At 34.8% G+C, this 20,506-nt stretch overlaps 1 protein-coding gene across 15 annotated transcripts in view; it reads right to left on the reverse strand.

The window, feature by feature from the left end:
- The window catches only part of TSGA10 (testis specific 10), a 169,502-nt gene that overhangs the window by 106,147 nt on the left and 42,849 nt on the right, over nt 1-20,506 (reverse strand). For 12 of the 15 annotated variants that reach the window (XM_063649195.1, XM_063649199.1, XM_054476703.2 and 9 more), the window contains 6 exons: nt 18,832-18,897; nt 17,369-17,536; nt 16,812-16,970; nt 13,513-13,683; nt 13,345-13,422; nt 11,951-12,102 (listed from right to left, as the gene is read on the reverse strand). In XM_063649195.1, coding sequence (XP_063505265.1) covers nt 11,951-12,102; nt 13,345-13,422; nt 13,513-13,683; nt 16,812-16,970; nt 17,369-17,419 — 611 coding nt within the window. In that variant the 5' untranslated portion in view covers nt 17,420-17,536; nt 18,832-18,897. The remainder of the gene's footprint in view (nt 1-11,950; nt 12,103-13,344; nt 13,423-13,512; nt 13,684-16,811; nt 16,971-17,368; nt 17,537-18,831; nt 18,898-20,506) is intronic. The other 3 variants (XM_063649197.1, XM_054476704.2, XM_063649198.1) reach the window with 2 other exon arrangements.

The raw sequence follows: 20,506 nt of genomic DNA on the forward strand, positions 1-20,506 counted from the left end.
ACACCTGGGAAATTCATCACAAAAAGATCATCACCTAGGCACATAGTCATCAGGATATCTAAAGGCAAGACAAAGAAAAGAATATTAAGAGCTGTGAGGCAAAAGCATGAGCTAACCTATAAAGGAAAACCTTTCAGATTAACAGCAAATTTCTCAGCAGAAACCCTACTAGCTAGAAGGAATTGTTGTCCTATCTTCAGCCTCCTTAAACAAAACAATTGTCAGCCATTAATTTTGTATCCAGTGAAACTAAGCTTCATACATGAAGGAAAGAGTCTTTTTCAGACAAACAAATGCAGAGAGAATACACCACTACCAAGCCAGCACTACAAAGAACTGCAAAACGAGCTCTAAATCTTGAAACAAATCCTCAATATACATCAAACAGAACCTCCTTAAAGCATAAATCTCACAGGACCTATAAAACAACACAGTAAGTAAATACATACATGCATACGTACATACACACATACATACATAAATACCAAGGTATTCAGGCAGCAAATAGCACAATGAATAGAATAGTATGTCACATCTCAATACAAACATTGAATGTAAATGTTTAGTGGCCTAAATGCTCCACTTAAAAGATACAGAATGACAGAATTTATAATTCACTGAACAAGTATCTGCTGCTTTCAAGAGACTCACCTAACACATAAGAATTCACATAAACTTAAGGTAAAGGGGTGGAAAAAGACATTCCATGCAAATGGACACCAAAAGCAAGCAAGAATAGCTATTCTTATATCAGACAAACAAACTTGAAAACAACAGCAGTTGAAAAAGATAAAGAGGGACATTATATAATGATAAAAGGCCTTGTCCAACAGGAAGGTATCACAATCTTAAATATAGAACAATTACTACTAAACCTAATAACTGACATAGACAGAAGCACAATAATAGTGGGGGACTTCAATACTCCACTGACAGCACTTGACAGGTCATCAAGAAAGAAAGTCAACAAAGAAACAATGGATTTAAACTATACCCTAGTACAGGACTATACCCAAATGGACTTAACAGGTATTTACAGAATATTCCACCCAACAACCACAGAATATACATTCTATTCATCAGCACATGGAATGTTCTTCAAGATAGACCATATCGTAGGCCACCAAACAAGTCTCAATAAATTTAAGAAAATTTAAATTATATCAAATACTGTCTTGATATATCAAGTACTGTCTCTGACCACAGTTGAATAAAATTGGAAATCAACTCCAAAAGGAACCTTCAAAACCATGCAAATACATGGAAATTAAATAACCTGCTCCTGAATGATCACTGGGTCAACTATGAAATCAAGATGGAAATTTAAAAATTATTTGAACTGAACAATAATAGTGACACAACCTATCAAAACCTTTGGGATACAGCAAAGGCAGTGCTAAAAGAAAAGTTCATAGCTTTAAATGCCTACATCAAAAAGTCTGAAAGAGCACAAACAGACAATCTAAGGTCACACCTCAAGAAACTAGAGAAACAAGAACAAAGCAAACCCAAACACAGCAGAAGAAAAGAAATAATAAATATCAGAGCAAAATGAAATGAAATTGAAACGAAAAACACAAAAAAATTATTCAAAAAGCCAGTTCTTTGAAAAGATAATCAAAATTGATAGACCATTAGTGAGATTTAACTAAGAAAAGAAGACAGAAGATACAAATAAGCTCAATTAGAAATGAAATGGGAGATATTAAAACTGACATCATTTAAGGCTACTACAAACACCTTTACACGCATAAACTAGAAAACCTAGAGGAGATGGATAAATTCCTGGAAATATACAACCCTCCTAGCTTAAACCAGGAAGAATTAGAAACCCTGAACTGACCACTAACAGTGGGATTCAAATAGTAATTTAAAATTGCCCACAAAAAAGTCAAGGACCAGCTGAATTCTATCACACATTCAAAGAAGAATTGGTACCAATCCTACTAAAACTATTCTACAAGATAAAGAGGGAATTTTCCCTAAATCATTCTATGAAGCCAGCATCACCCTAAATACCAAAACCAGGAAAGGACATAACAAAAAATGAAACTATAGACCAATATATCTGATGAATATAGATGCAAAAATCCTTAACAAAATACTAGCTAACCAAATCCAACAGCATATCAAAAAGATAATCCACCATGATCAAGTGGGTTTCATACCAGGGAGGCAGGGAAGGTTTAACATACGCAAGTCAATAATGTGACAGACCACATAAACAGAATAAAAAACAAAAATCACATGATCATCTCAATAGATGGAGAAAAGGCATCTGACAAAATCCAGCATCCCTTTATGATTAAATCCCTCAGCAAAATCAGCATAAAAGGGACATACCTTAATGTAATAAAAGCCATCTACGGACATACCCACAGCCAACATAATACTGAACAGGGAAACACTGAAAACATTCCTGCTAAGAACTGGAAAAAGAAAAGGATGCCCACTCTCTCCACTTCTATTCAACATAGTACTGGAAGTCTTAGCCAGAGCAATCAGACAAGAGAAGTAAAGGGCATCCAAATCAGCAAAGAGGAATTCAAACTGTCACTGTTTGCTGATGATGCGATTGTAGACCTAGAAAATCCTAAAGACTCCTCCAAAAAGCTCCTAGAACTGATAAATGAATTCAGAAAAGTTTCAGGATACACAATGTACACAAATCAGTAGCACTGCTATACACCAAGAGCAATCATGCAGAAAATCAAATCAAGAACTCAACACCTTTTATAATAGCTGCAAAGAAAAAAAAAACCAACTTGGGAATATACCTAACCAAGGAGGTGAAAGATCTCTACAAGGAAAACTACAAAACACTGCTGAAAGACATCATAGACGACACAAACAAATGGAAACATGTCCCGTGCTCATGGATGAGTACAATCAAAAATGTGAAAATGAACCTACTGCCAAAAGCAATATACAAATTCAATGCAATTCCCATCAAAATAACACCATCTTTCTTCACAGAACTAGAAAAGACAATCCCAAAATTCATATGGAACCAAAAAAGAGCCCACATAGCCAAGGCAAGACTAAGCAAAAAGAACAAACCTGGAGGCACTGCATTATCCAACTTCAAACTATACTACAAAGCTACAGTTATCAAAAAAGCATGGTACTGATATAAAAGTAGGCACTTAGATGAATGCAACAGAATAAGAACGCAGAAATAAGGCCAAATACTTAAAGCCAACTGATCTTCGACAAAGCAAACAAAAATATGAAGTAGGGGAAAGGACACCTTCTTCAAAAAATGGTGCTGGGATAATTGGCAAGCCACATGTAGAAGAATGAAACTGGATCGTCATCTCTCACCTTATACAAAAATCAACTCAAGATGGATCAAGCACTTAAATCTAAGACCTGAAACCATAAAAATTATAGAAGATAACATTGAAAAAACCCTTCTAGACATTGGCTTAGGCAGTGACTTTACGACCAAGAACCCAAAAGCAAATGGAACAAAAACAATAAGTAGGTAGGACTTAATTAAACTAAAAAGTTTCTGCACAGCAAAAGAAACACTCAGCAGAGTAAACAGAAAACACAAACAGTGGGAGAAAATCTTCACAATCCATATATCCGACAAAGGACTAATATCCAGAATCTACATGGAACTCAAACAAATTAGCAATAAAAAAACAAACAATCCCGTCACAAAGTGGGCTAAGGACATGAACAGATAATTTTCAAAAGAAGATATATAAATGGCCAACAAACAAATTAAAAAATGCTCAACATCACTAATGATCAGGGAAATGCAAATCAAAGACACAATGTGACACCACCTTACTCCTCCAAGAATTGGCCATAATCAAAAAAATAAAAAACCAACAGATGTTGGTGGGGATGCAGTGAAAGGGACCACTTTTGCACTGCTGGTGGGAATGTAAACTAGTACAACCACTATGGAAAACAGTGTGGAGATTCCTTAAAGAACTAAATGTAAAACCATTTGATCCAGCAATCCAACTACTGAGTATCTACCCAGAGGAAAAGAAGTCATTATGCAAAAAAGATACTTGTACACATGTTTATAGCAGCACAATTAGCAATTTCAAAAATATGGAACCAGCCCAAATGCCCATCAATCAATAAATGGATAAAGAAATTGTAGTATATATATACCATGGAATACAATCCAGCCATAAAAAGGAATGAAATAATGGCATTCGCAGCAACCTGGATGGAACTGGAGACCATTATTCTAAGGGAAGTAACTCAGGAATGGAAAACCAAACATCTTATGTTCTCACTCATAAGTGGGAGCTAAGCTATGAGGATGCAAAGGCATAAGAATGATACAATGGACTTTGGGGATTCAGGGCAAAGGATGAGAGGTGGGGTGAGGGATAAAAGACTACAAATTGGGTACAGTGTATACTGCTTGGGCTATGGGTGCACCAAAATCTCACAAATCACTTAAGAATGTACTCATGTAACCAAACACCATCTGTTCCCCCAAAACCTATGGAAATTAAACAAATAAAATAAAATAAAAAATAAAAGATTCATATTAGAAATATTAAAGATTGTACTATCAATACTTTTATAAGTGATAATGATTCTTTAAAAAATTCTATTGGAAGAAACAAGCCAGATACAAAAAAGTATATACTTTATACTTAAAAAAGTATATACTTCAGTGAGATTTAACTAAGAAAAGAAGACAGAAGATACAAATAAGCTCAATTAGAAATGAAATGGGAGATATTACAACTGACATCACAGAAATACAAAAGATCAGACAGAGTTTCGCTCTGTCACCAGGCTGTAGTACAGTGGCGCAATCTCGGCTCACTGCAACTTCTGACTCCCTAGTTCAAGCGATTCTCCTGCCTCAGTCTCCCCAGTAGCTGGGATTACAGGCACGCGCCACCACGCCCAGCAAATTTTTGTATTTTTAGTAGAGACGGGGTTTCACCATTTTGGCCAGGCTGGTCTCAATCTCCTGACCTCGTGATCTGCCAGCCTCAGCCTCCCAAAGTGCTGGGATTACAGGTGTGAGCCACTGTGCCTAGCCAAAAAAAAGTATATTGTATCAGTACCTATGCAGGCAGCCCCAACTTTGACAACCATGCAGGACCAAAAAAATGACTGTACAAGCTGTCCAGGCAAAGTAATCTTTAACAATCAATGAGAAAAATAATTTTTCCAAAACTTTTAAATTTTAAGTCAAAATATAACTTTATTACTGTCATTTATAAGTGTATAGCAAAATTTAAAAAACTAGTATTGAGTACATTGTAAATTAAAACATTAGATACACTGAGAATTAACATGTTTTATTCTTTATAAAAAGTTTATCAAGAGCAGTTTGAACAGTGCTTGCCGCCTCTTATCAAAACAAAATACAGAGCAAGCATGTTTTTTATGTCTTGGCAAGTTGTTATACACCTTTCTAAGTTTGGATCAGCTTCCGTGTTTTACCCTTTATGCTTTTAATGGCATGAAACATCTCTGAGAGTTCTTTTAATGTGATGGCTTTTGCCAATGTCACGTCTACTGGGCTGCCTTCATCCTTTTTGTCACAATCACTTTCTTCACTTATGTTGATAAGGTTGCCTTTATTAGTTTCCCTGGCTGCATATCTAGAATCTTTTTAATGGCAGCAGTGTCAACATTTCCATGACAGCTATTTCTTCCTTAATTCCCTTTACACTTGACTCAAATTTTGCTTCCAGTGTTATAACTCTTGGTTTCTTTGTAGCATTTTCATCTTTGATGGCCAATTCCCCCCTTTCAACTATCCATTTTATAAAATGTCACGTTTATCACTGGGAAATGAGGAGGCAACAGAACAACAGACTTTGCTACCTAAGCATAAACTGATTAACATGTCACTGATCAATCACCCACACACTTTAAAAGAAGTGATGTGATTGGTCACTGGTCATGATTTATATCTGTTATTTTCTTAGGGATTTGTAGATTAAAGAGCTATCAGTAAGTTTGTACTTAATGCGATTACTCACAGTAATTACTCTGGTAACTGAAACTGTGTTGGTAGAGAACTGATATTACTTAACTAAACCCTACTAACCAAATTAATGCATATAGAAACCATGCAAAGCGGGGACTCCCTCTAAGAAACCCAGATACAGGCAAAATTTACCTATGGTAATAAGTGTCAGGCAATGGGGAGGAGGAGAACTGACTGGAAAGGAGAATAAGGAAACTATCTGGAGGGAAGGAAATGCTCTGTATCTTTTTTAAAGCATGGTTACACAGTTATATACAATTGTGTACATTCATCAAACTGACCATATGTTATTGCATATTAATGACCTGAATCTGAAAATATATATATATAGGACCCCAAAAACTTAAATTCAGACAAAATTCTAAAATAAATTCTAAAGGATATTTTTCTAACAGAAAATAAAGGACCCCAGATCACTCAAAGGCAACAAAAGGAATGAAGGGCAATGAAAAGAATAAATGTACAGGTAAATCTAAACGAATATTGACCGAGCAAACAACAGTAAGTGTTTTATTCAGTTTATATATATAGTTATACACACATGTATGTATATGTGTTATTAAAATATTTGGCTAAAAATCGTACAGAAGTTAAGATGGGTAAATGGAGTTACTGTTCTAAGGTTCTTGCAATTCTCAGGTAATCACTAAAAGAATAATAAATAAATGAGTTTATGACATCTAGAATGATTTCTAAAGCTGACAGAAAACAATAAAATGATTTTTTAAATACCCCATCAATCCAAAAGAAGGCAAGAAAAGAATCATATAATTGATAATAACAGAAAGTATATAAGACATTAGATTTAAACCCAAAGATATAAGTAAATAAAATACAAATGGACCAAATGATCCAGTTAAAATATAAAAGATGTCAGATTAAATTTTAAAAACTTAACACATGCTATTTGTGAAAGATGTCTAAAACATAAGGACACTGAAAGGTTGACAGCAAAAGAAAATATTTTTCATGAAAATGAATACCGAAAGGAAATTGGTATAGCTATGTTAATATCACACAAAGAGGTAAGAAACATGAGTAGAGATAAAGAAAGTCACTTAGTAATAGAAAAATTGTAAATGTATATGCACCTAATAACATACCATCAAAATATATAATGAAAAAATTGACAGGTCTCCAAGGACAAAAAATTTTTATATAGAAAATAGTAAATATCAAAACCTTCAGAATATACCTAAAGAAGTATTTTGAGGATAATTTAAAGCTTTACATGTTTCTATTAGAAAAAAAGGCCTAGCCAGGCACGGTGGCTCACGCCTGTAATCCCAGGACTTTGGGAGGCCGAGGTGGGTGGATCACGAGGTCAGGAGTTCAAGACCATCCTGGCTAACACGATGAAACCCCGTCTCTACTAAAAATACAAAAAAAATTAGCCAGGCGTGGTGGCGGGTGCCTGTAGTCCCAGTTACTCGGGAGGCTGAGGCAGGAGAATGGAGTGAACTTGGGAGGTGGAGCATGCAGTGAGCCGAGATTGCACCACTGCACTCCAACCTGGGTGACAGAGCGAGACTCCGCCTCAAAAAAAAAAAAGAAAGAAAAGAAAAAAGAAAAAAAGGCCTAAAAAGTAAAAATGTAAACATTCATTTGAAGAAAATTCAAGAAAAAAAAAAATCTAAAAAAAATAGAAGAAAGGAAATAATAAGAACAAAAGTAATGAAATAATAAAAACAAACAACAGAGAGGATCAAAACCAAAGCAAAATGTTGGTCTTTGGAAAAAACTAATAATAACCACCAATTGCAGAATAGAAAAACAGGAAATAACTACAGACTCTATGTACATTAAAATGTTCACAGGATATTATAAATAACATTATACTAAACATCCTTTTAAATTTAGACAAAATGAAAACTGCTTACATATATATACTGACTCGCATAAGAAGGAAATTCTAATTATTTCTTTAATAAATAAATGAAATAAAACCTTCCCTTAAACAAGCGATCCGAATGACTTTATTGGTAAGTTCTACAACTCCAATCTTATACAAACTGTTCCACAAAATGACAGAAGAAAAAATGAATTAAAAAGAGTATTATAGTATGAGTTTACATTACCTTGATATCAAAATCTGATTTAAAAAAGCCATAAGAGACAGCCGGGCGTGATGGCTCACACCTGTAATCCCAGCACTTTGTGAGGCCAAGGCAGGCGGATCACCCGAGGTCGGGAGTTCAAGACCAGCCTGACCAACATGGAGAAACCCCATCTCTACTAAAAATACAAAATTAGCTGGGGGTAGTGGCGCATGCCTGTAATCCCAGCTACTCGGGAGGCTGAGGCAGGAGAATCACTTGATCCTGGGAGGCGGAGGTTGCGGTGAGCCAAGATCGCGCCATTGCACTCCAGCCTGGGCAACAAGAGTGAAACTCCGTCTCAAAAATAATAAAAAACAAAATAAAATAAAGCCATAAGAAAGGTAAATTATCAGCCAATCTAAATTACAAAAATAGATGTAAATATACAAAACAAAATATTAGTTAACATAGACCAATAATAAGTAACAAGCATAATATAGTATGACCAATCTGTATTTATTCTACCCTGTAGGCTGGTTTAGTATTACAAAATTAATCAGTGTAAGTTCACATTTTAACAGAATAAGGGAGAAAAATAATGTGACCATCTAAATACATGAATAAAAATTATCAGATCAATTTCAACATTCATGTATGATTTTTTAGTATCTGGGCAAAATAAAAATAGGAGAAAATTTTCTTAAATCTAATATTACATAGTTATCAAATAACCTACAAGAAATATATTTAATAGTTAATTGGAAGTAATTCACATATAACAAGGCAAGAAAAATAAAATGTATAAGAATTAGAGAGGCAAGAAAAGAATACTTGCGGATAACATGATTTTATGTACACAAATGAAAAAAACTTCTGTAGGTGGGTTATTAAAATTAATGAAAAGTTAGCAGGACTGTTGGATACCACACCAAAATACAAAGATCAATTTTATTTTTACATAACAGCCACAATTTTTAAAAACAGTTAAAATCATCTCAAAATACTGAGTACCTACGAATTTAACAAAATAAATGTAAGACCTCTCTACACACAAAAAATAGGAAACATAGAGCAAAACTGAAAAATACAGAGAGATATACAATGTTTATGGTGGCCCAGAAGACTCAAATAACATAAAAATAAATTATTTCAAAATTAATCTATGATTCAACTCAATGCCATTAAAATCTTAATAGTGTTTTTCTTTTTCGGGGTGGACTTTGACCAGCTCACTCTAAAATTTATATGAAAATTGAAAATGCAAAGGGCCGGCAATAGTCAAGACTTTCTTGATGAATAACAAGGTAGATTTGTTCTTATAGGTTTAACACTTTTACAGTTATAGTAATTCGGAAAGTTTTGTAATGGTACAAGAACCATGTAAAAGACAAATGGAACAGATTATTGACCCTAGAAATACACACATACACAGATATTTATTTTTAAGAAAAACATCTCTGCAGAGGGGTAAAGGACAATCTTTTCAACAAATATTACTGGGAAAATTGAGTAATCATGTGTTAAAAAGCAAAATAAAACAAAACTTGACCACTGCCTCACAACATACACAAAAATACACTCCTGGTAGGGCCAGGTGCGGTGGCTCACGCCTGTAATCCCAGCACTTTGGGAGGCCGAGGCGGGCAGATCACGAGGTCAGGAGATCGAGACCATCCTGGCTAACATGGTGAAACCCCGTCTCTACTAAAAATACAAAAAATTAGCTAGGCCCGGTGGTGGGCGCCTGTAGTCCCAGCTACTCAGGAGGCTGAGGCAGGAGAATGGTGTGAAACCCGGAGGCAGAGCTTGCAGTGAGCCGAGATCGTGCCACGCACTCCAGCCCGGGCGACAGAGTGAGACTCTGTCTCAAAAAAAAAAAATACACTCCTGGTAAATTACAGATATAAATATGAAGATAATATAGGAACACAACTTCATGATCTTAAGGTACAAAAATATTCTCTCAGTTAAAAAAAAAAAAAAAAGCATAAATTAGGCTGGGTGAAAAAAAAAAAAAAAAGCATAAATTAGGCTGGGTGCGGTGGCTCATGCCTGTAATCCCAGCACTTTGGGAGGCCGAGGTGGGCGAATCACGAGGTCAGGAGATTGAGACCATCCTGGCTAACACCGTGAAACCCCATCTCTACTAAAAATACAAAAAAATCAGCCAGGCGTGGTGGCGGGCACCTGCTGAGGCAGGAGAATGGTGTGAACTCGGGAGGCGGAGCTTGCAGTGAGCCGAGATCGCATGACTGCACTCCAGCCTGGGCGACAGAGTGAGACTCTGTCTCAAAAAAAAAAAAAGCATAAATCAAATGGGAAAGATGAATAAATCTGACTACATAAATAACGTCTGTTAATAAAAAGATACTTTTATTTTTGTAGAGACAAGGTCTTGCTATGTTGCCTAGGCTTATTTCAAAGTCCTGGCCTCAAGTAATCCTCCTCCCTTGGCCCCTCAAAGTGCTGGGATTACAGGCATGAGCCACTGTCCCCAGCCCAAGACAAGCTTTCTTGGAGAACATCAACAGTAGACTAGATGAAGTAGAAAAAAATAATTTGTAAACTCGAAGGCAGGTCATTAGAAAATACCCAGAGGATAAAAAAGAAAAAAGAGTAAAAAGAAATGAAGAAAGCCTATGGGATATATGGGACACTATCAAGAGAGCTAACATTAACAAAGAATTATAAAAACAAAAGGAGAGAGAGAGAAAGGAACAAAAAGATAAAGAACTAAAGATTCAGCCTCAAGAAAGGAGGAAATTCTGTCATATGCTACAACGTGGACAAACACTGAAATTATGCTAAGTGAAATAAGACAATCAGAGAAATACTACTCAATACTCCACTTACAAGATGTCTCTAAATAGTTAAACTCAGAAACAGAAAATAAAATGGTAGTTGCCAGGGATTGACTGGAGGGGGAAATAGGAAGTGCTGTTCAAAGGATACAGAGGTTCAGTTATGCAATATGAAAAACTCTAGAGATCTGCTTTACCATACTGTTCTTACATTTAACAATACCGGATTATACACTTAAATTTTTGTTAAGAAAGGCCAGGCCCGGTGGCTCATGCCTGTAATCTCGGCATTAATAGGAGTGTGAACTACTATTTTTCTTTCTTATTTTAAGTTCCGGGGTATATGTGCAGAACACGCAGGTGTGTTACATAGGTAAACATGTGCCACAGTGGTTTGCCGCACAGATCAACCCATCACCTAGATATTAAGCTATTACTATTTTTCAATGTTCATAGATGCAATGAAATTCAACCTTACTGAATCTGTAGAACCTCTGTTTCTCACAGCAACAGATACTAAAAGTAAAACCACTCATGTAGAGGTCTTCAAAAACTCATTCTCCCAAGCTTATTGCTGTAGGCTGCTTCAATTGATACATCTTCGGCAACCATACCAGTACATAGGAAAGGCTAAGTATAGTACTTGCATTCAATTAATAGATGTTCCATCACGTGCGCCTATTTCTCTGTTATGGCTTTTCATTATATTCTAAATCACCCTTTTTCTAAGCAACTGCCAAACCTGTGCTTTGTGTTTTCTTTTACTGTTCATATCCCCGAACAGAATTTAAAGTTATAAAGGTAAATTAAACAATCAAAGTCAAATATATTCTGTACCCAGAAGAGCTTTGTAAAAGCTATTTCAGTTAAAAGTTGAAGTTTTTTACAAATGTAAAGTAAGATTACTAGAAGTGTGATTCCTAGTTAAGTGTGGCATTACCAGTCTGTGATTGAGCTCAGGAAAATTGTTCACTGTGTGCCAAGGGTTCCTACAACTGCTTTTCAATAATCCTCTCAGAAACTGAACTCAACAAATAATTTTCATTATAAAATACACTATAAAAAGCAGAGCTATAGTTATAGTAAACTGTTGGTTGTTTAAAGGTGATTTAGTTTACCTCAAAGAATTATTCTCTGCTTTTTGTCTGCCAAGTTCACTTTCGGTATCCATTGCCTTTCTTGCTAGTGATTTCATTTCTTTTTCCACAGTGCTTATGGTTTCCTTCATCAAAGTCATATTTGACATTTGCTCCATACGTTCGTCATCAAGCTATACAAGTAGAATGACAAGGTTACTGCCATCACTAAAAACACCTTAGTAATCTTCCAGAAGGGCATACTCCCTCTGTACAAACTGGTTTATGGCAAGACTGACATGATGAGAGTATCAGGTTAGACCTGACTGCTGTAGAAGGTCTTACAGATAAGGTGCTGTGAAGTAGGACCAAGAAAAAGCCACTGCAAAGCTTTCCTATAAAGCTTATCACAGTATATCAGTCTATATTTTTCAATCTGGTTCAATTTGACTATAGTATAAATATGCTGTTTGCAAAAGAATTTATTTGTTGCCCCACATTAATAAATTACACATATAATGTAGAATTATGAAAATAAAAATTATTTTCTCCTGTCTAGTAATTTTTTTTTTTTGAGACGGAGTCTCGCTCCGTCGTCCAGGTTGAAGTGCTGTGGCGCGATCTCGGCTCACTGCAATCTCCGCCTCCCGGGTGCAAGCAATTCTCCTGTCTCAGCCTCCCAAGTAGCTGGGACTACAGGCACATGCCACCACATCTGGCAAATTTTCATATTTTTAGTAGAGACAGGGTTTCACCATATTGGTCAGGCTGGTCTCAAACTCCTGACCTTAGGTGATCCACCCGCCTTGGCCTCCCAAAGTGCTGGGATTACAGGCATGAGCCACCGTGCCCGGCCCCTGTCTCATATTTTTAACTCATTACAATAAAACAGTACAGATGAATTTATAAATATATTCAATTATATTTGGTAATAGAAAGTTAAATTCTCTTAATTATGTTTATATAGTGACAATATCATCAATATATATTCATAGCAATATCAAATCTGATTAGGAAAAAGGTGATGTTTCACATTTAAATTTAGTTTAAATAAACTTTGCTTGTAATTTTTATTTCATCATAATTTTCTCTCCTTATCCACTCTTTAGATAGAATAAACCATTTTCTTTACATCTGGCAATATTATCTTTAACAAAATATGGAGATGAGAAAGTAGATAAGATCTCTGAAAATGAATTCCTAATGATTTTTTTAAAGTACATACTTTGCAACCTAACACCAAAAAAATTTACTCATATTTTTAGAAGGAAATAAACAAATGAAAAAGTGACAATTTACACTATAAAATACCTTAAGTATTTTAGGACTATAAACACTATCTTAGAAAAATAAAATAACTTCTCTGAACACAGAAAAAGGGGAAAGGGGAAAGCCATTGAGTGTTTATAGCCAAAAGAGATTTTTTTTTTTTTTACATTATGAACTGTACACTCCAGCTCCTCTATCCTTTGTTCCAGGTGAGCCTTCTCATTAAATGCTGTCTCTTGAGCAATCTGATTAAAAAGCAAAAACAAAATAAAGTGATTTCAATATCCCTGAATTTGTGTTTCACATATATTCACGTAAATAAAATCCTTTCCAACCTTCAGCCTCTCCCTTAGACTGTCTCGTTCTGTGGTCATTCTTCGTAAATCAGTGAAGGCCACATCTCTTTCAGTCTCCACTCGCCGGAGAATAGCATGTGCCGTTGTTGATTTAGGACTCTTACAGCTTTTCATCATTTCTCGTCGAAGTCGGGCAATTTCTTCCTGTGCCTATTATTTAAATCATAGAATTTGGTTTAACAAGCTTTAGAACACATAAATATAAAAAATTTTATGTATCTAGCCAGTTAAAATGCAAACCTACATCAACATGCATGCAGCAGGGTAATGGTATCACTTTTATTTTAAAATGAGCTTATACAAATAAATGAAAATGAATATATTTAAATAGAAGTTCATGTTACAACATCTTTGCCAAAAGTCTAAAATAAAATTAATTTGGAGGAAGTTATTGCAACAGAGAATGTTTTGCTAAGAAATATATTTGGTATACTCCATTTATTCATTTTGTAGTGTAATTTAAATTCAGCACAATTTAGACAGACTACCGGTTTAATGAATATTATCATAGAGTTTCAGTCTTCCTAAATATAAATGCGTATGCCATTCCTATGTCTTGGCTACTTCTGCCCTGACAGAAAGGCCCACCAATCCTTACTGATAACCCAACAGAGTCTCTGCACGTCTGTTCAACCATCCTTGGGTCCCAAATCTATTCCAAACCTGCAGATTATTTAATATCATAGTTCGCTGCACAGGTCGCTTTTCCTCTTGATTTTGATCACTGTCTATTCAGATAGTCTCCAAGCCCCAGAGGAAAATATATACCTTCCCAATTTCCACAGCTAAGCCTTCACCAGAACCCCAAACCTCATCTCCTAAAGTGTCTTCTAAGATCTCCCTGACTCAATTATAATTATTTCTCCTCATCTTGAATAGTACCCTCTCCACTGGCACTTTCTCCCCGGCCTTCAGTCATGTACAGTGCTCCCTTATCTTGAAAACCTGTCACTTGATCCTGCTGACCAATTTACCATCCTATGTCTCTTCTTCCTGCAACACATTAAAAAAAAAAAAAAAGTCCCATGGTCTATAACTATTGCCAATGGTTCCTTACCATCCACTCTATCACCCCAGAATAACCTGGCTCCCACCCTCCGGTGCACCCTCTGTGGAATTTCAACTAAAGACCTAACCAAATATAATGGTCTTTTCTCAGTTCCTGTTCTCCTTGATATTTTAGTGGTCTGTTGCTATTTACAACATCCTTCTTCTTGAGACTCCTTCCTCCCTTACAACATTGTTCCTCCCTAGCTCTCTGTCATCTTTGTCTCTTTCAAAGGTTCCCTTCTGCATCTTGAATATCATAACTTTTCTTCTCCTCTATGTACAGTTTTCTCATTCAGAGACTTCATCCACTCTGAAGGCTCGAAGCTCGCCTCTAAGCAGATGACTTCCAAAGCTAACTATTTAACTCTTGCCTCTCTCTACTCCAGTCCCACATTTCTTACAGCCTGATGGCAATTACGACCTGAGTGTGCTACCATCATCTTACCCTGTCTAAAAACAAACTCACATCTTTTTCCTCAAACCACCAATGACTCTCCTATTTCTTATTTTATTACTACATTGCTGAGTCATTCAAGACAGAATTTTAGTGACTGTCATGCAACCCTCCTTCTTCCTAAAATCAAATCATGTCAAATCTTCCTTCACAGGGTCTTTTGCATCTGTCCCTATATTTATTTCCATTGAAACGCCCTTTCTTAGTCCCTTAATGCCTTATATGTGCACTACTGTGACAGCCTTCTAGGAGGAGTCCATGGTCTCTCCCTCCACCAATTCTCTCAAAGGAGAAATTGTTATATAAGAAGACAGTATAGAAAGATTATGTGAAAAATAAAAATTTGCCATAAGGTTAAAATTGTAACATTGTAAAAATGATACTTTGGTCATATTTTGCCTGCCTTTAAAAAAAAAAAAGATTGTTGCTTATAAAGCAAAATATAAACCCCATATAAGGCCCATTGAACAGCCTGTACCGTTTAGTCCAGAAGTCAGCAAACTATATATAACTCACAGGTCACATCTAGCCTGCCTCCTGTAGGTCTGTAAGTGGAGAAATATTTTTGCATTTTTAAATGGTTGGGGAAAATATCAAAAGAGTATTTTAAAACGAGTAAAAATGATGTGAAATTCAAATTTCAGTATCCATAAAGTTTTACTGTAATACAGCCAAAGTTATTCATTCATGTATTGTCCAAAGCTGCTTTCACCCTACAACAATAGGGCTGATTAGTTACAACAGAGACCACATGGCTTGCAAAGCAGAAGATATTTTTTGTCTGGGCCTTACAGAAAAAGTATATTGATTCCTGCTCTAGTGCAATCTACCTTTCAAGTCTTAGCTCTCTCCCTTCTCCACTGACATATACCCTCTATTCTAGTCTTAAACCAATTTATTTATCTGCTGATTTTCCTACCTTTATCCTTTACCTCATACCATTCCTTTAGTCTGGATTGTTCCTTCTAGCCCCTTTCAGGGTAATAGAAACTCTATTCATTTTTCAGGGCTCACACTTCGAATCTTTTAATAAAGATTTCCTTGATCACCATATCTAAAAATGCCCACTTCTTTTGTTTTTTATAATATCTTCTAGACCACTTAATAAAAATAAATACAATATACTTTATCTCCCTAACTAGACTGTAAATTTATAGGAAAACATGGTCAGCATCTTATCATTTTTCTATCCCTTAGAGTAGTGAGCCCAGAACCCTGTGTATAGTAGCTATAATTCGTTAAAAAATTGTGATACTTTTAAAAGAAGTTATATGGGTGATTTATAGGATTTAATACTTGTTGGGTAAAGAATGTATTTGATTAATAAAAGCTATGCAATTTTAAGCTAGAAAGCAGAGATAAACTACACACTTCTTTTATTCTCTAAAATTAAGCAAATTATATAAAAGTTCCTAAAGTGATGTGACAAGGTGTGGCAAGTTCAAGGTAAAAAGGTCAGGATTTGATCTTTTTACCTTGAACTCATAACAACTTATCATTTAATGGTTTCTTCATATCTTATTCCAAAAATAAGACTATTTTTATGCATGTATATGATTTTTGGCTATGGGGATAACATATGTGTGTACTCACATACCTACTGTATTGGAAATGTATTACATTTCATTAAGAATATCTTAAAAACATAGGTAATCCCTAAATGTTAGATTAACTTGACTTGCAGGTTTAAGCAGTCTCATGGATCTCAAAGAAGAATTACATACCTCTAGAACTCAATGTTATTACTTACATGATTTATTTTTTATAAGTTTACCTGTTCATAAAGAAGGAAGGTCTTGTCTCTCTCAGATGTAAGAACCTTGACATTACCCTGAATTTCTGCCAAATGGCGCTCATATTTTTCCAGCATGCATTTAAGTTCTTCACGATCTCTTGTTGTTGTCTTCAAAATTTCTACATCACAGTTTGCACCCTATAATTATATAAGGAATTTAAAATTCTTCTTTGATATGTAGTACTGATAGAAAGGTGCTACTGATGGTAGTGCCCAATTTCTAATTAAGAAAACAAGACTATATAATGAAAGGAAATTATAAAAAATAAGTTTAAAAACCATGTCTTTTTAAAACAGCTTCATTCCAAATTATTCCACATTTGCCTGATTACCTCCCAAGCGCTACTTATGCTGAGGATAAAGAACCAATATCAGTAGTCTACTGTGCCATCAAAGAGACCTCTGTCTCTCAACCCCTTTGAAACAGCAATTCACACCAAATCAAAACAAATTATTTTCAAATTAGGTAAAACAAAGAATAAAAGCCAGTGTCTGGGCAACAAACTCCAAAATATTTACAAATTTATAAAACCTACCCGGGCAGTTGGTGATGGGCGTCTCGGACTTTTAGACCTACTTCTCATCATCTTTCTCAAATGTTGAGCTTCAGTCTTATAGTAATCTTTGTCTGCTTCCAAAGTCTTGACAAAGGAATCAAGTCTAGAAGGAGATTTATTTTGTGCTTTTTCAGTATCTAAAATTATCTTGCCAAGGAGGAAAAAATTAGGCCATTATTTCAAGCTAAACTATAGCATCATTTTCTAAGTGAAATTGAAAACAAACAGGATCCTTAAAAACATTTAATTTGGTATTTTTTAAATACAACATTTAAAAAATTATATATCAATAATTTTTAAAAAGCAGTTAGATATCTTTCTTTTCCAGGATTTCTGGGTATGCTATTTTAACTGAAAGATAATTTTGGAGAAAAAATGGTAAAGAAATTTTAGAGAGGCCAGAAACGTCCACAGACCTAGCACACATCCTAGAAATGGCATGGATTTGCTTTAGAAAAACATATGCTACTAGGCTGGGCATGGTGGCTCATGCCTGTAATCCCAGCACATTGGGAGGCCGAGGCGGGCGGATCTTGAGGTCAGGAGTTCGAGACCAGCCTGGCCAACGTGGTGAAACCCTGTCTCTACTAAAAATACAAAAAAATTAGCTGGGCATGGTGGCATGCACCTGTAGTCCCAGCTATTTGGGAGGCTGAGGCAGGAGAATCATTTGAACCCGGGAGGCAGAGGTTGTGGTGAGCCAAGAATGCGCCATTGCACTCCAGCCTGGGCAACAAAGCAAGACTCCATCTCAAAAGAAGAAAAACATATGCTACTATTAAAGCATCTGTTATAGCATCTAAGTTTTGTCCAATATTGTTCAATGAGTGAATAAATTAACTGAACGCTGGATATTCCATACTTGCAAGCATTCCCAGAAATTTGCATTCACTTTCATATATTTAGAAACACTTCTTTGACAACATTTATTTAACAATACTTTATTGGGAGAAAATTATAGATATACTTTCAGATAGAGGGTTTTAAATATTTTAAATAACACTAAAATGTTTAAACAGAACAGTTTTCATTTCACATTGTTAGATAAATAAAACATTGTTTGGAATTATGTAACAAAATTTATGGCTTAAAAGTATTTATTATTAAGGGGGATAAAAGTTAATGTGTAAACAAACAAACTTTATATTTTGAGAATTATTCAGTCATCATTTTAAATCAATTAACAGATAAGGACATTGATAAAACCAACCAAAAGTTGTTCTTTGCCTGTAGGAAACAAAGGAGTAGTGATGAAAAAAGCAAAAAAAAGTCACTCTTACAGATGGGGGTTCCCCTGTGTCCCTAGCAGTTGGTGCAGATTTTAGAAAACAAACATATTTTATTCCTCACAAAACGCGTGAGAGCCAAAGATATAATTTTTTATAGCTTACTGACCAAATAAAAATGATTCCGTAACACATATTTATGAAAAATGTACTTACAGATTTAAGCCTTTTTATTGTATCTTCCAATACTATAATATTATTTTGCTGGCAAATGAGTTCAATCTGAAGAAAAAGTAAAAAAAAAAAATTATTTCTATTAAAGATGTTTAAACTAATTGGAAAAAGAACATCAAAAAAAGGAAGCCACTTAAAATAAAAACATGAAGGCAGTGAATATTTTAAAGAAGAAATAACCTGTTTAGCAACCTTTGATGATAAAAGATAAAAGATGATTTACCCAGGATGAAATAACAATTCCCTTAAATTCAATCTTTTGTATAAAATGTTAATTGATTGTATTTTACCAAATTATTCCCCATAAACTGGAACAAAATGTTAGTACTAATTACAATTCTGAAGATAATAGGAAAGCAATAAAAGAATGACCAGAATAAAATAAGTCGACCCAAATTATCCCATTCAAAAAAGATTGCTTTCTCTTCTGAACTCAACTGCTTAGTTCAATTCAACCCACAAAATACTTTTTGTATCAATTTATGACAGTGAACATACCCAGTCTTAAAAGATAGGTACCTATAGTCATATATTTAGCATATGACTACATTGTATGTCCCTACAGGACACTGACTAAGTTTTTATGCAAAGCAGTAAAGTTCTTTGCTAATAGCATATTCACTTAATGTATTTTGCAATTCATCAACCTTTCCCTCATTATTCTAAACTGCATCCCGATCTTGCCTACTACATTTTAAATTTGAATTCTCTGGAATTATTGTACTTCATTTGTTTTTTAGACCAACGTTCTCTTCTACAATTTTTCTGGCAGTCATATTTTAAGTTTATGAAATATTAAGGGGTGCTATTATTTGGAACGCTTTTCTCACAAGTAAAGTACTTAGAAATAGAACATAATTACATAGAGTTTGGATAACCTTATGTATAGCCTTGAATAGACAATTTTCAATGTTTTAATATATACTACTAAGTAGACACTAAAAAGATACAGGTCTACTTTGAATGTGTTAAGATTTCCACATAAGTACAAAAATTCACTCTGTGAAAGAGTATCTGGTATGACACATTCTCATAAAAAATAAATTTATATGCAGACATCCTACATGTAAACATAACCAAATAAACTGAAGATTATGTCTAGGCATAACAAGGTATGATTATGGTAGATGTTATTTTCTTCATTTACTTTTCTATATGGACTAAAATTTTGTATAATAAATATGCATTAATTTTACAGTGATTAAAAAAAATGTTGATTCCACTCTGAAAAACAAAATAACTGGCCCAAATGAAAAACTGCTAACTCAGTGTTTTCACTTACTTAACAATTAATGAGTGCCTACTACCTGCCTGCCATTGTGTTATGTGCTGGGCAAAGTAATGAATAAAAAAGGCAAAAATCTCTGCCGTCATGGAGTATATATTCTAGCCAAAAAAAGAAAAACAAAAGATAATAGTCAAAATATATGTTAGTGATTGCATCCCTCAAAAAATAATACAAGGAGCACTCACGTTCTAGGCACTTGAGTTAAGTAAACAAGAGAGACAAAGATTTCTGCCTTTGTGGATCCTACATTCCAGCTAGAATAGACAATAATAAACCTAACAAATAATTATATGGTATACTAGAAAAAGAAGAGCAGAGTTAAGGATACTGGGAATATTTATGGAGGAACAGATTGGAATTTTAAATAGG

The sequence above is a fragment of the Pongo pygmaeus genome, chromosome 12, assembly GCF_028885625.2.
Source record: "Pongo pygmaeus isolate AG05252 chromosome 12, NHGRI_mPonPyg2-v2.0_pri, whole genome shotgun sequence".
In the NCBI taxonomy this organism is placed as follows: domain Eukaryota; kingdom Metazoa; phylum Chordata; class Mammalia; order Primates; family Hominidae; genus Pongo; species Pongo pygmaeus.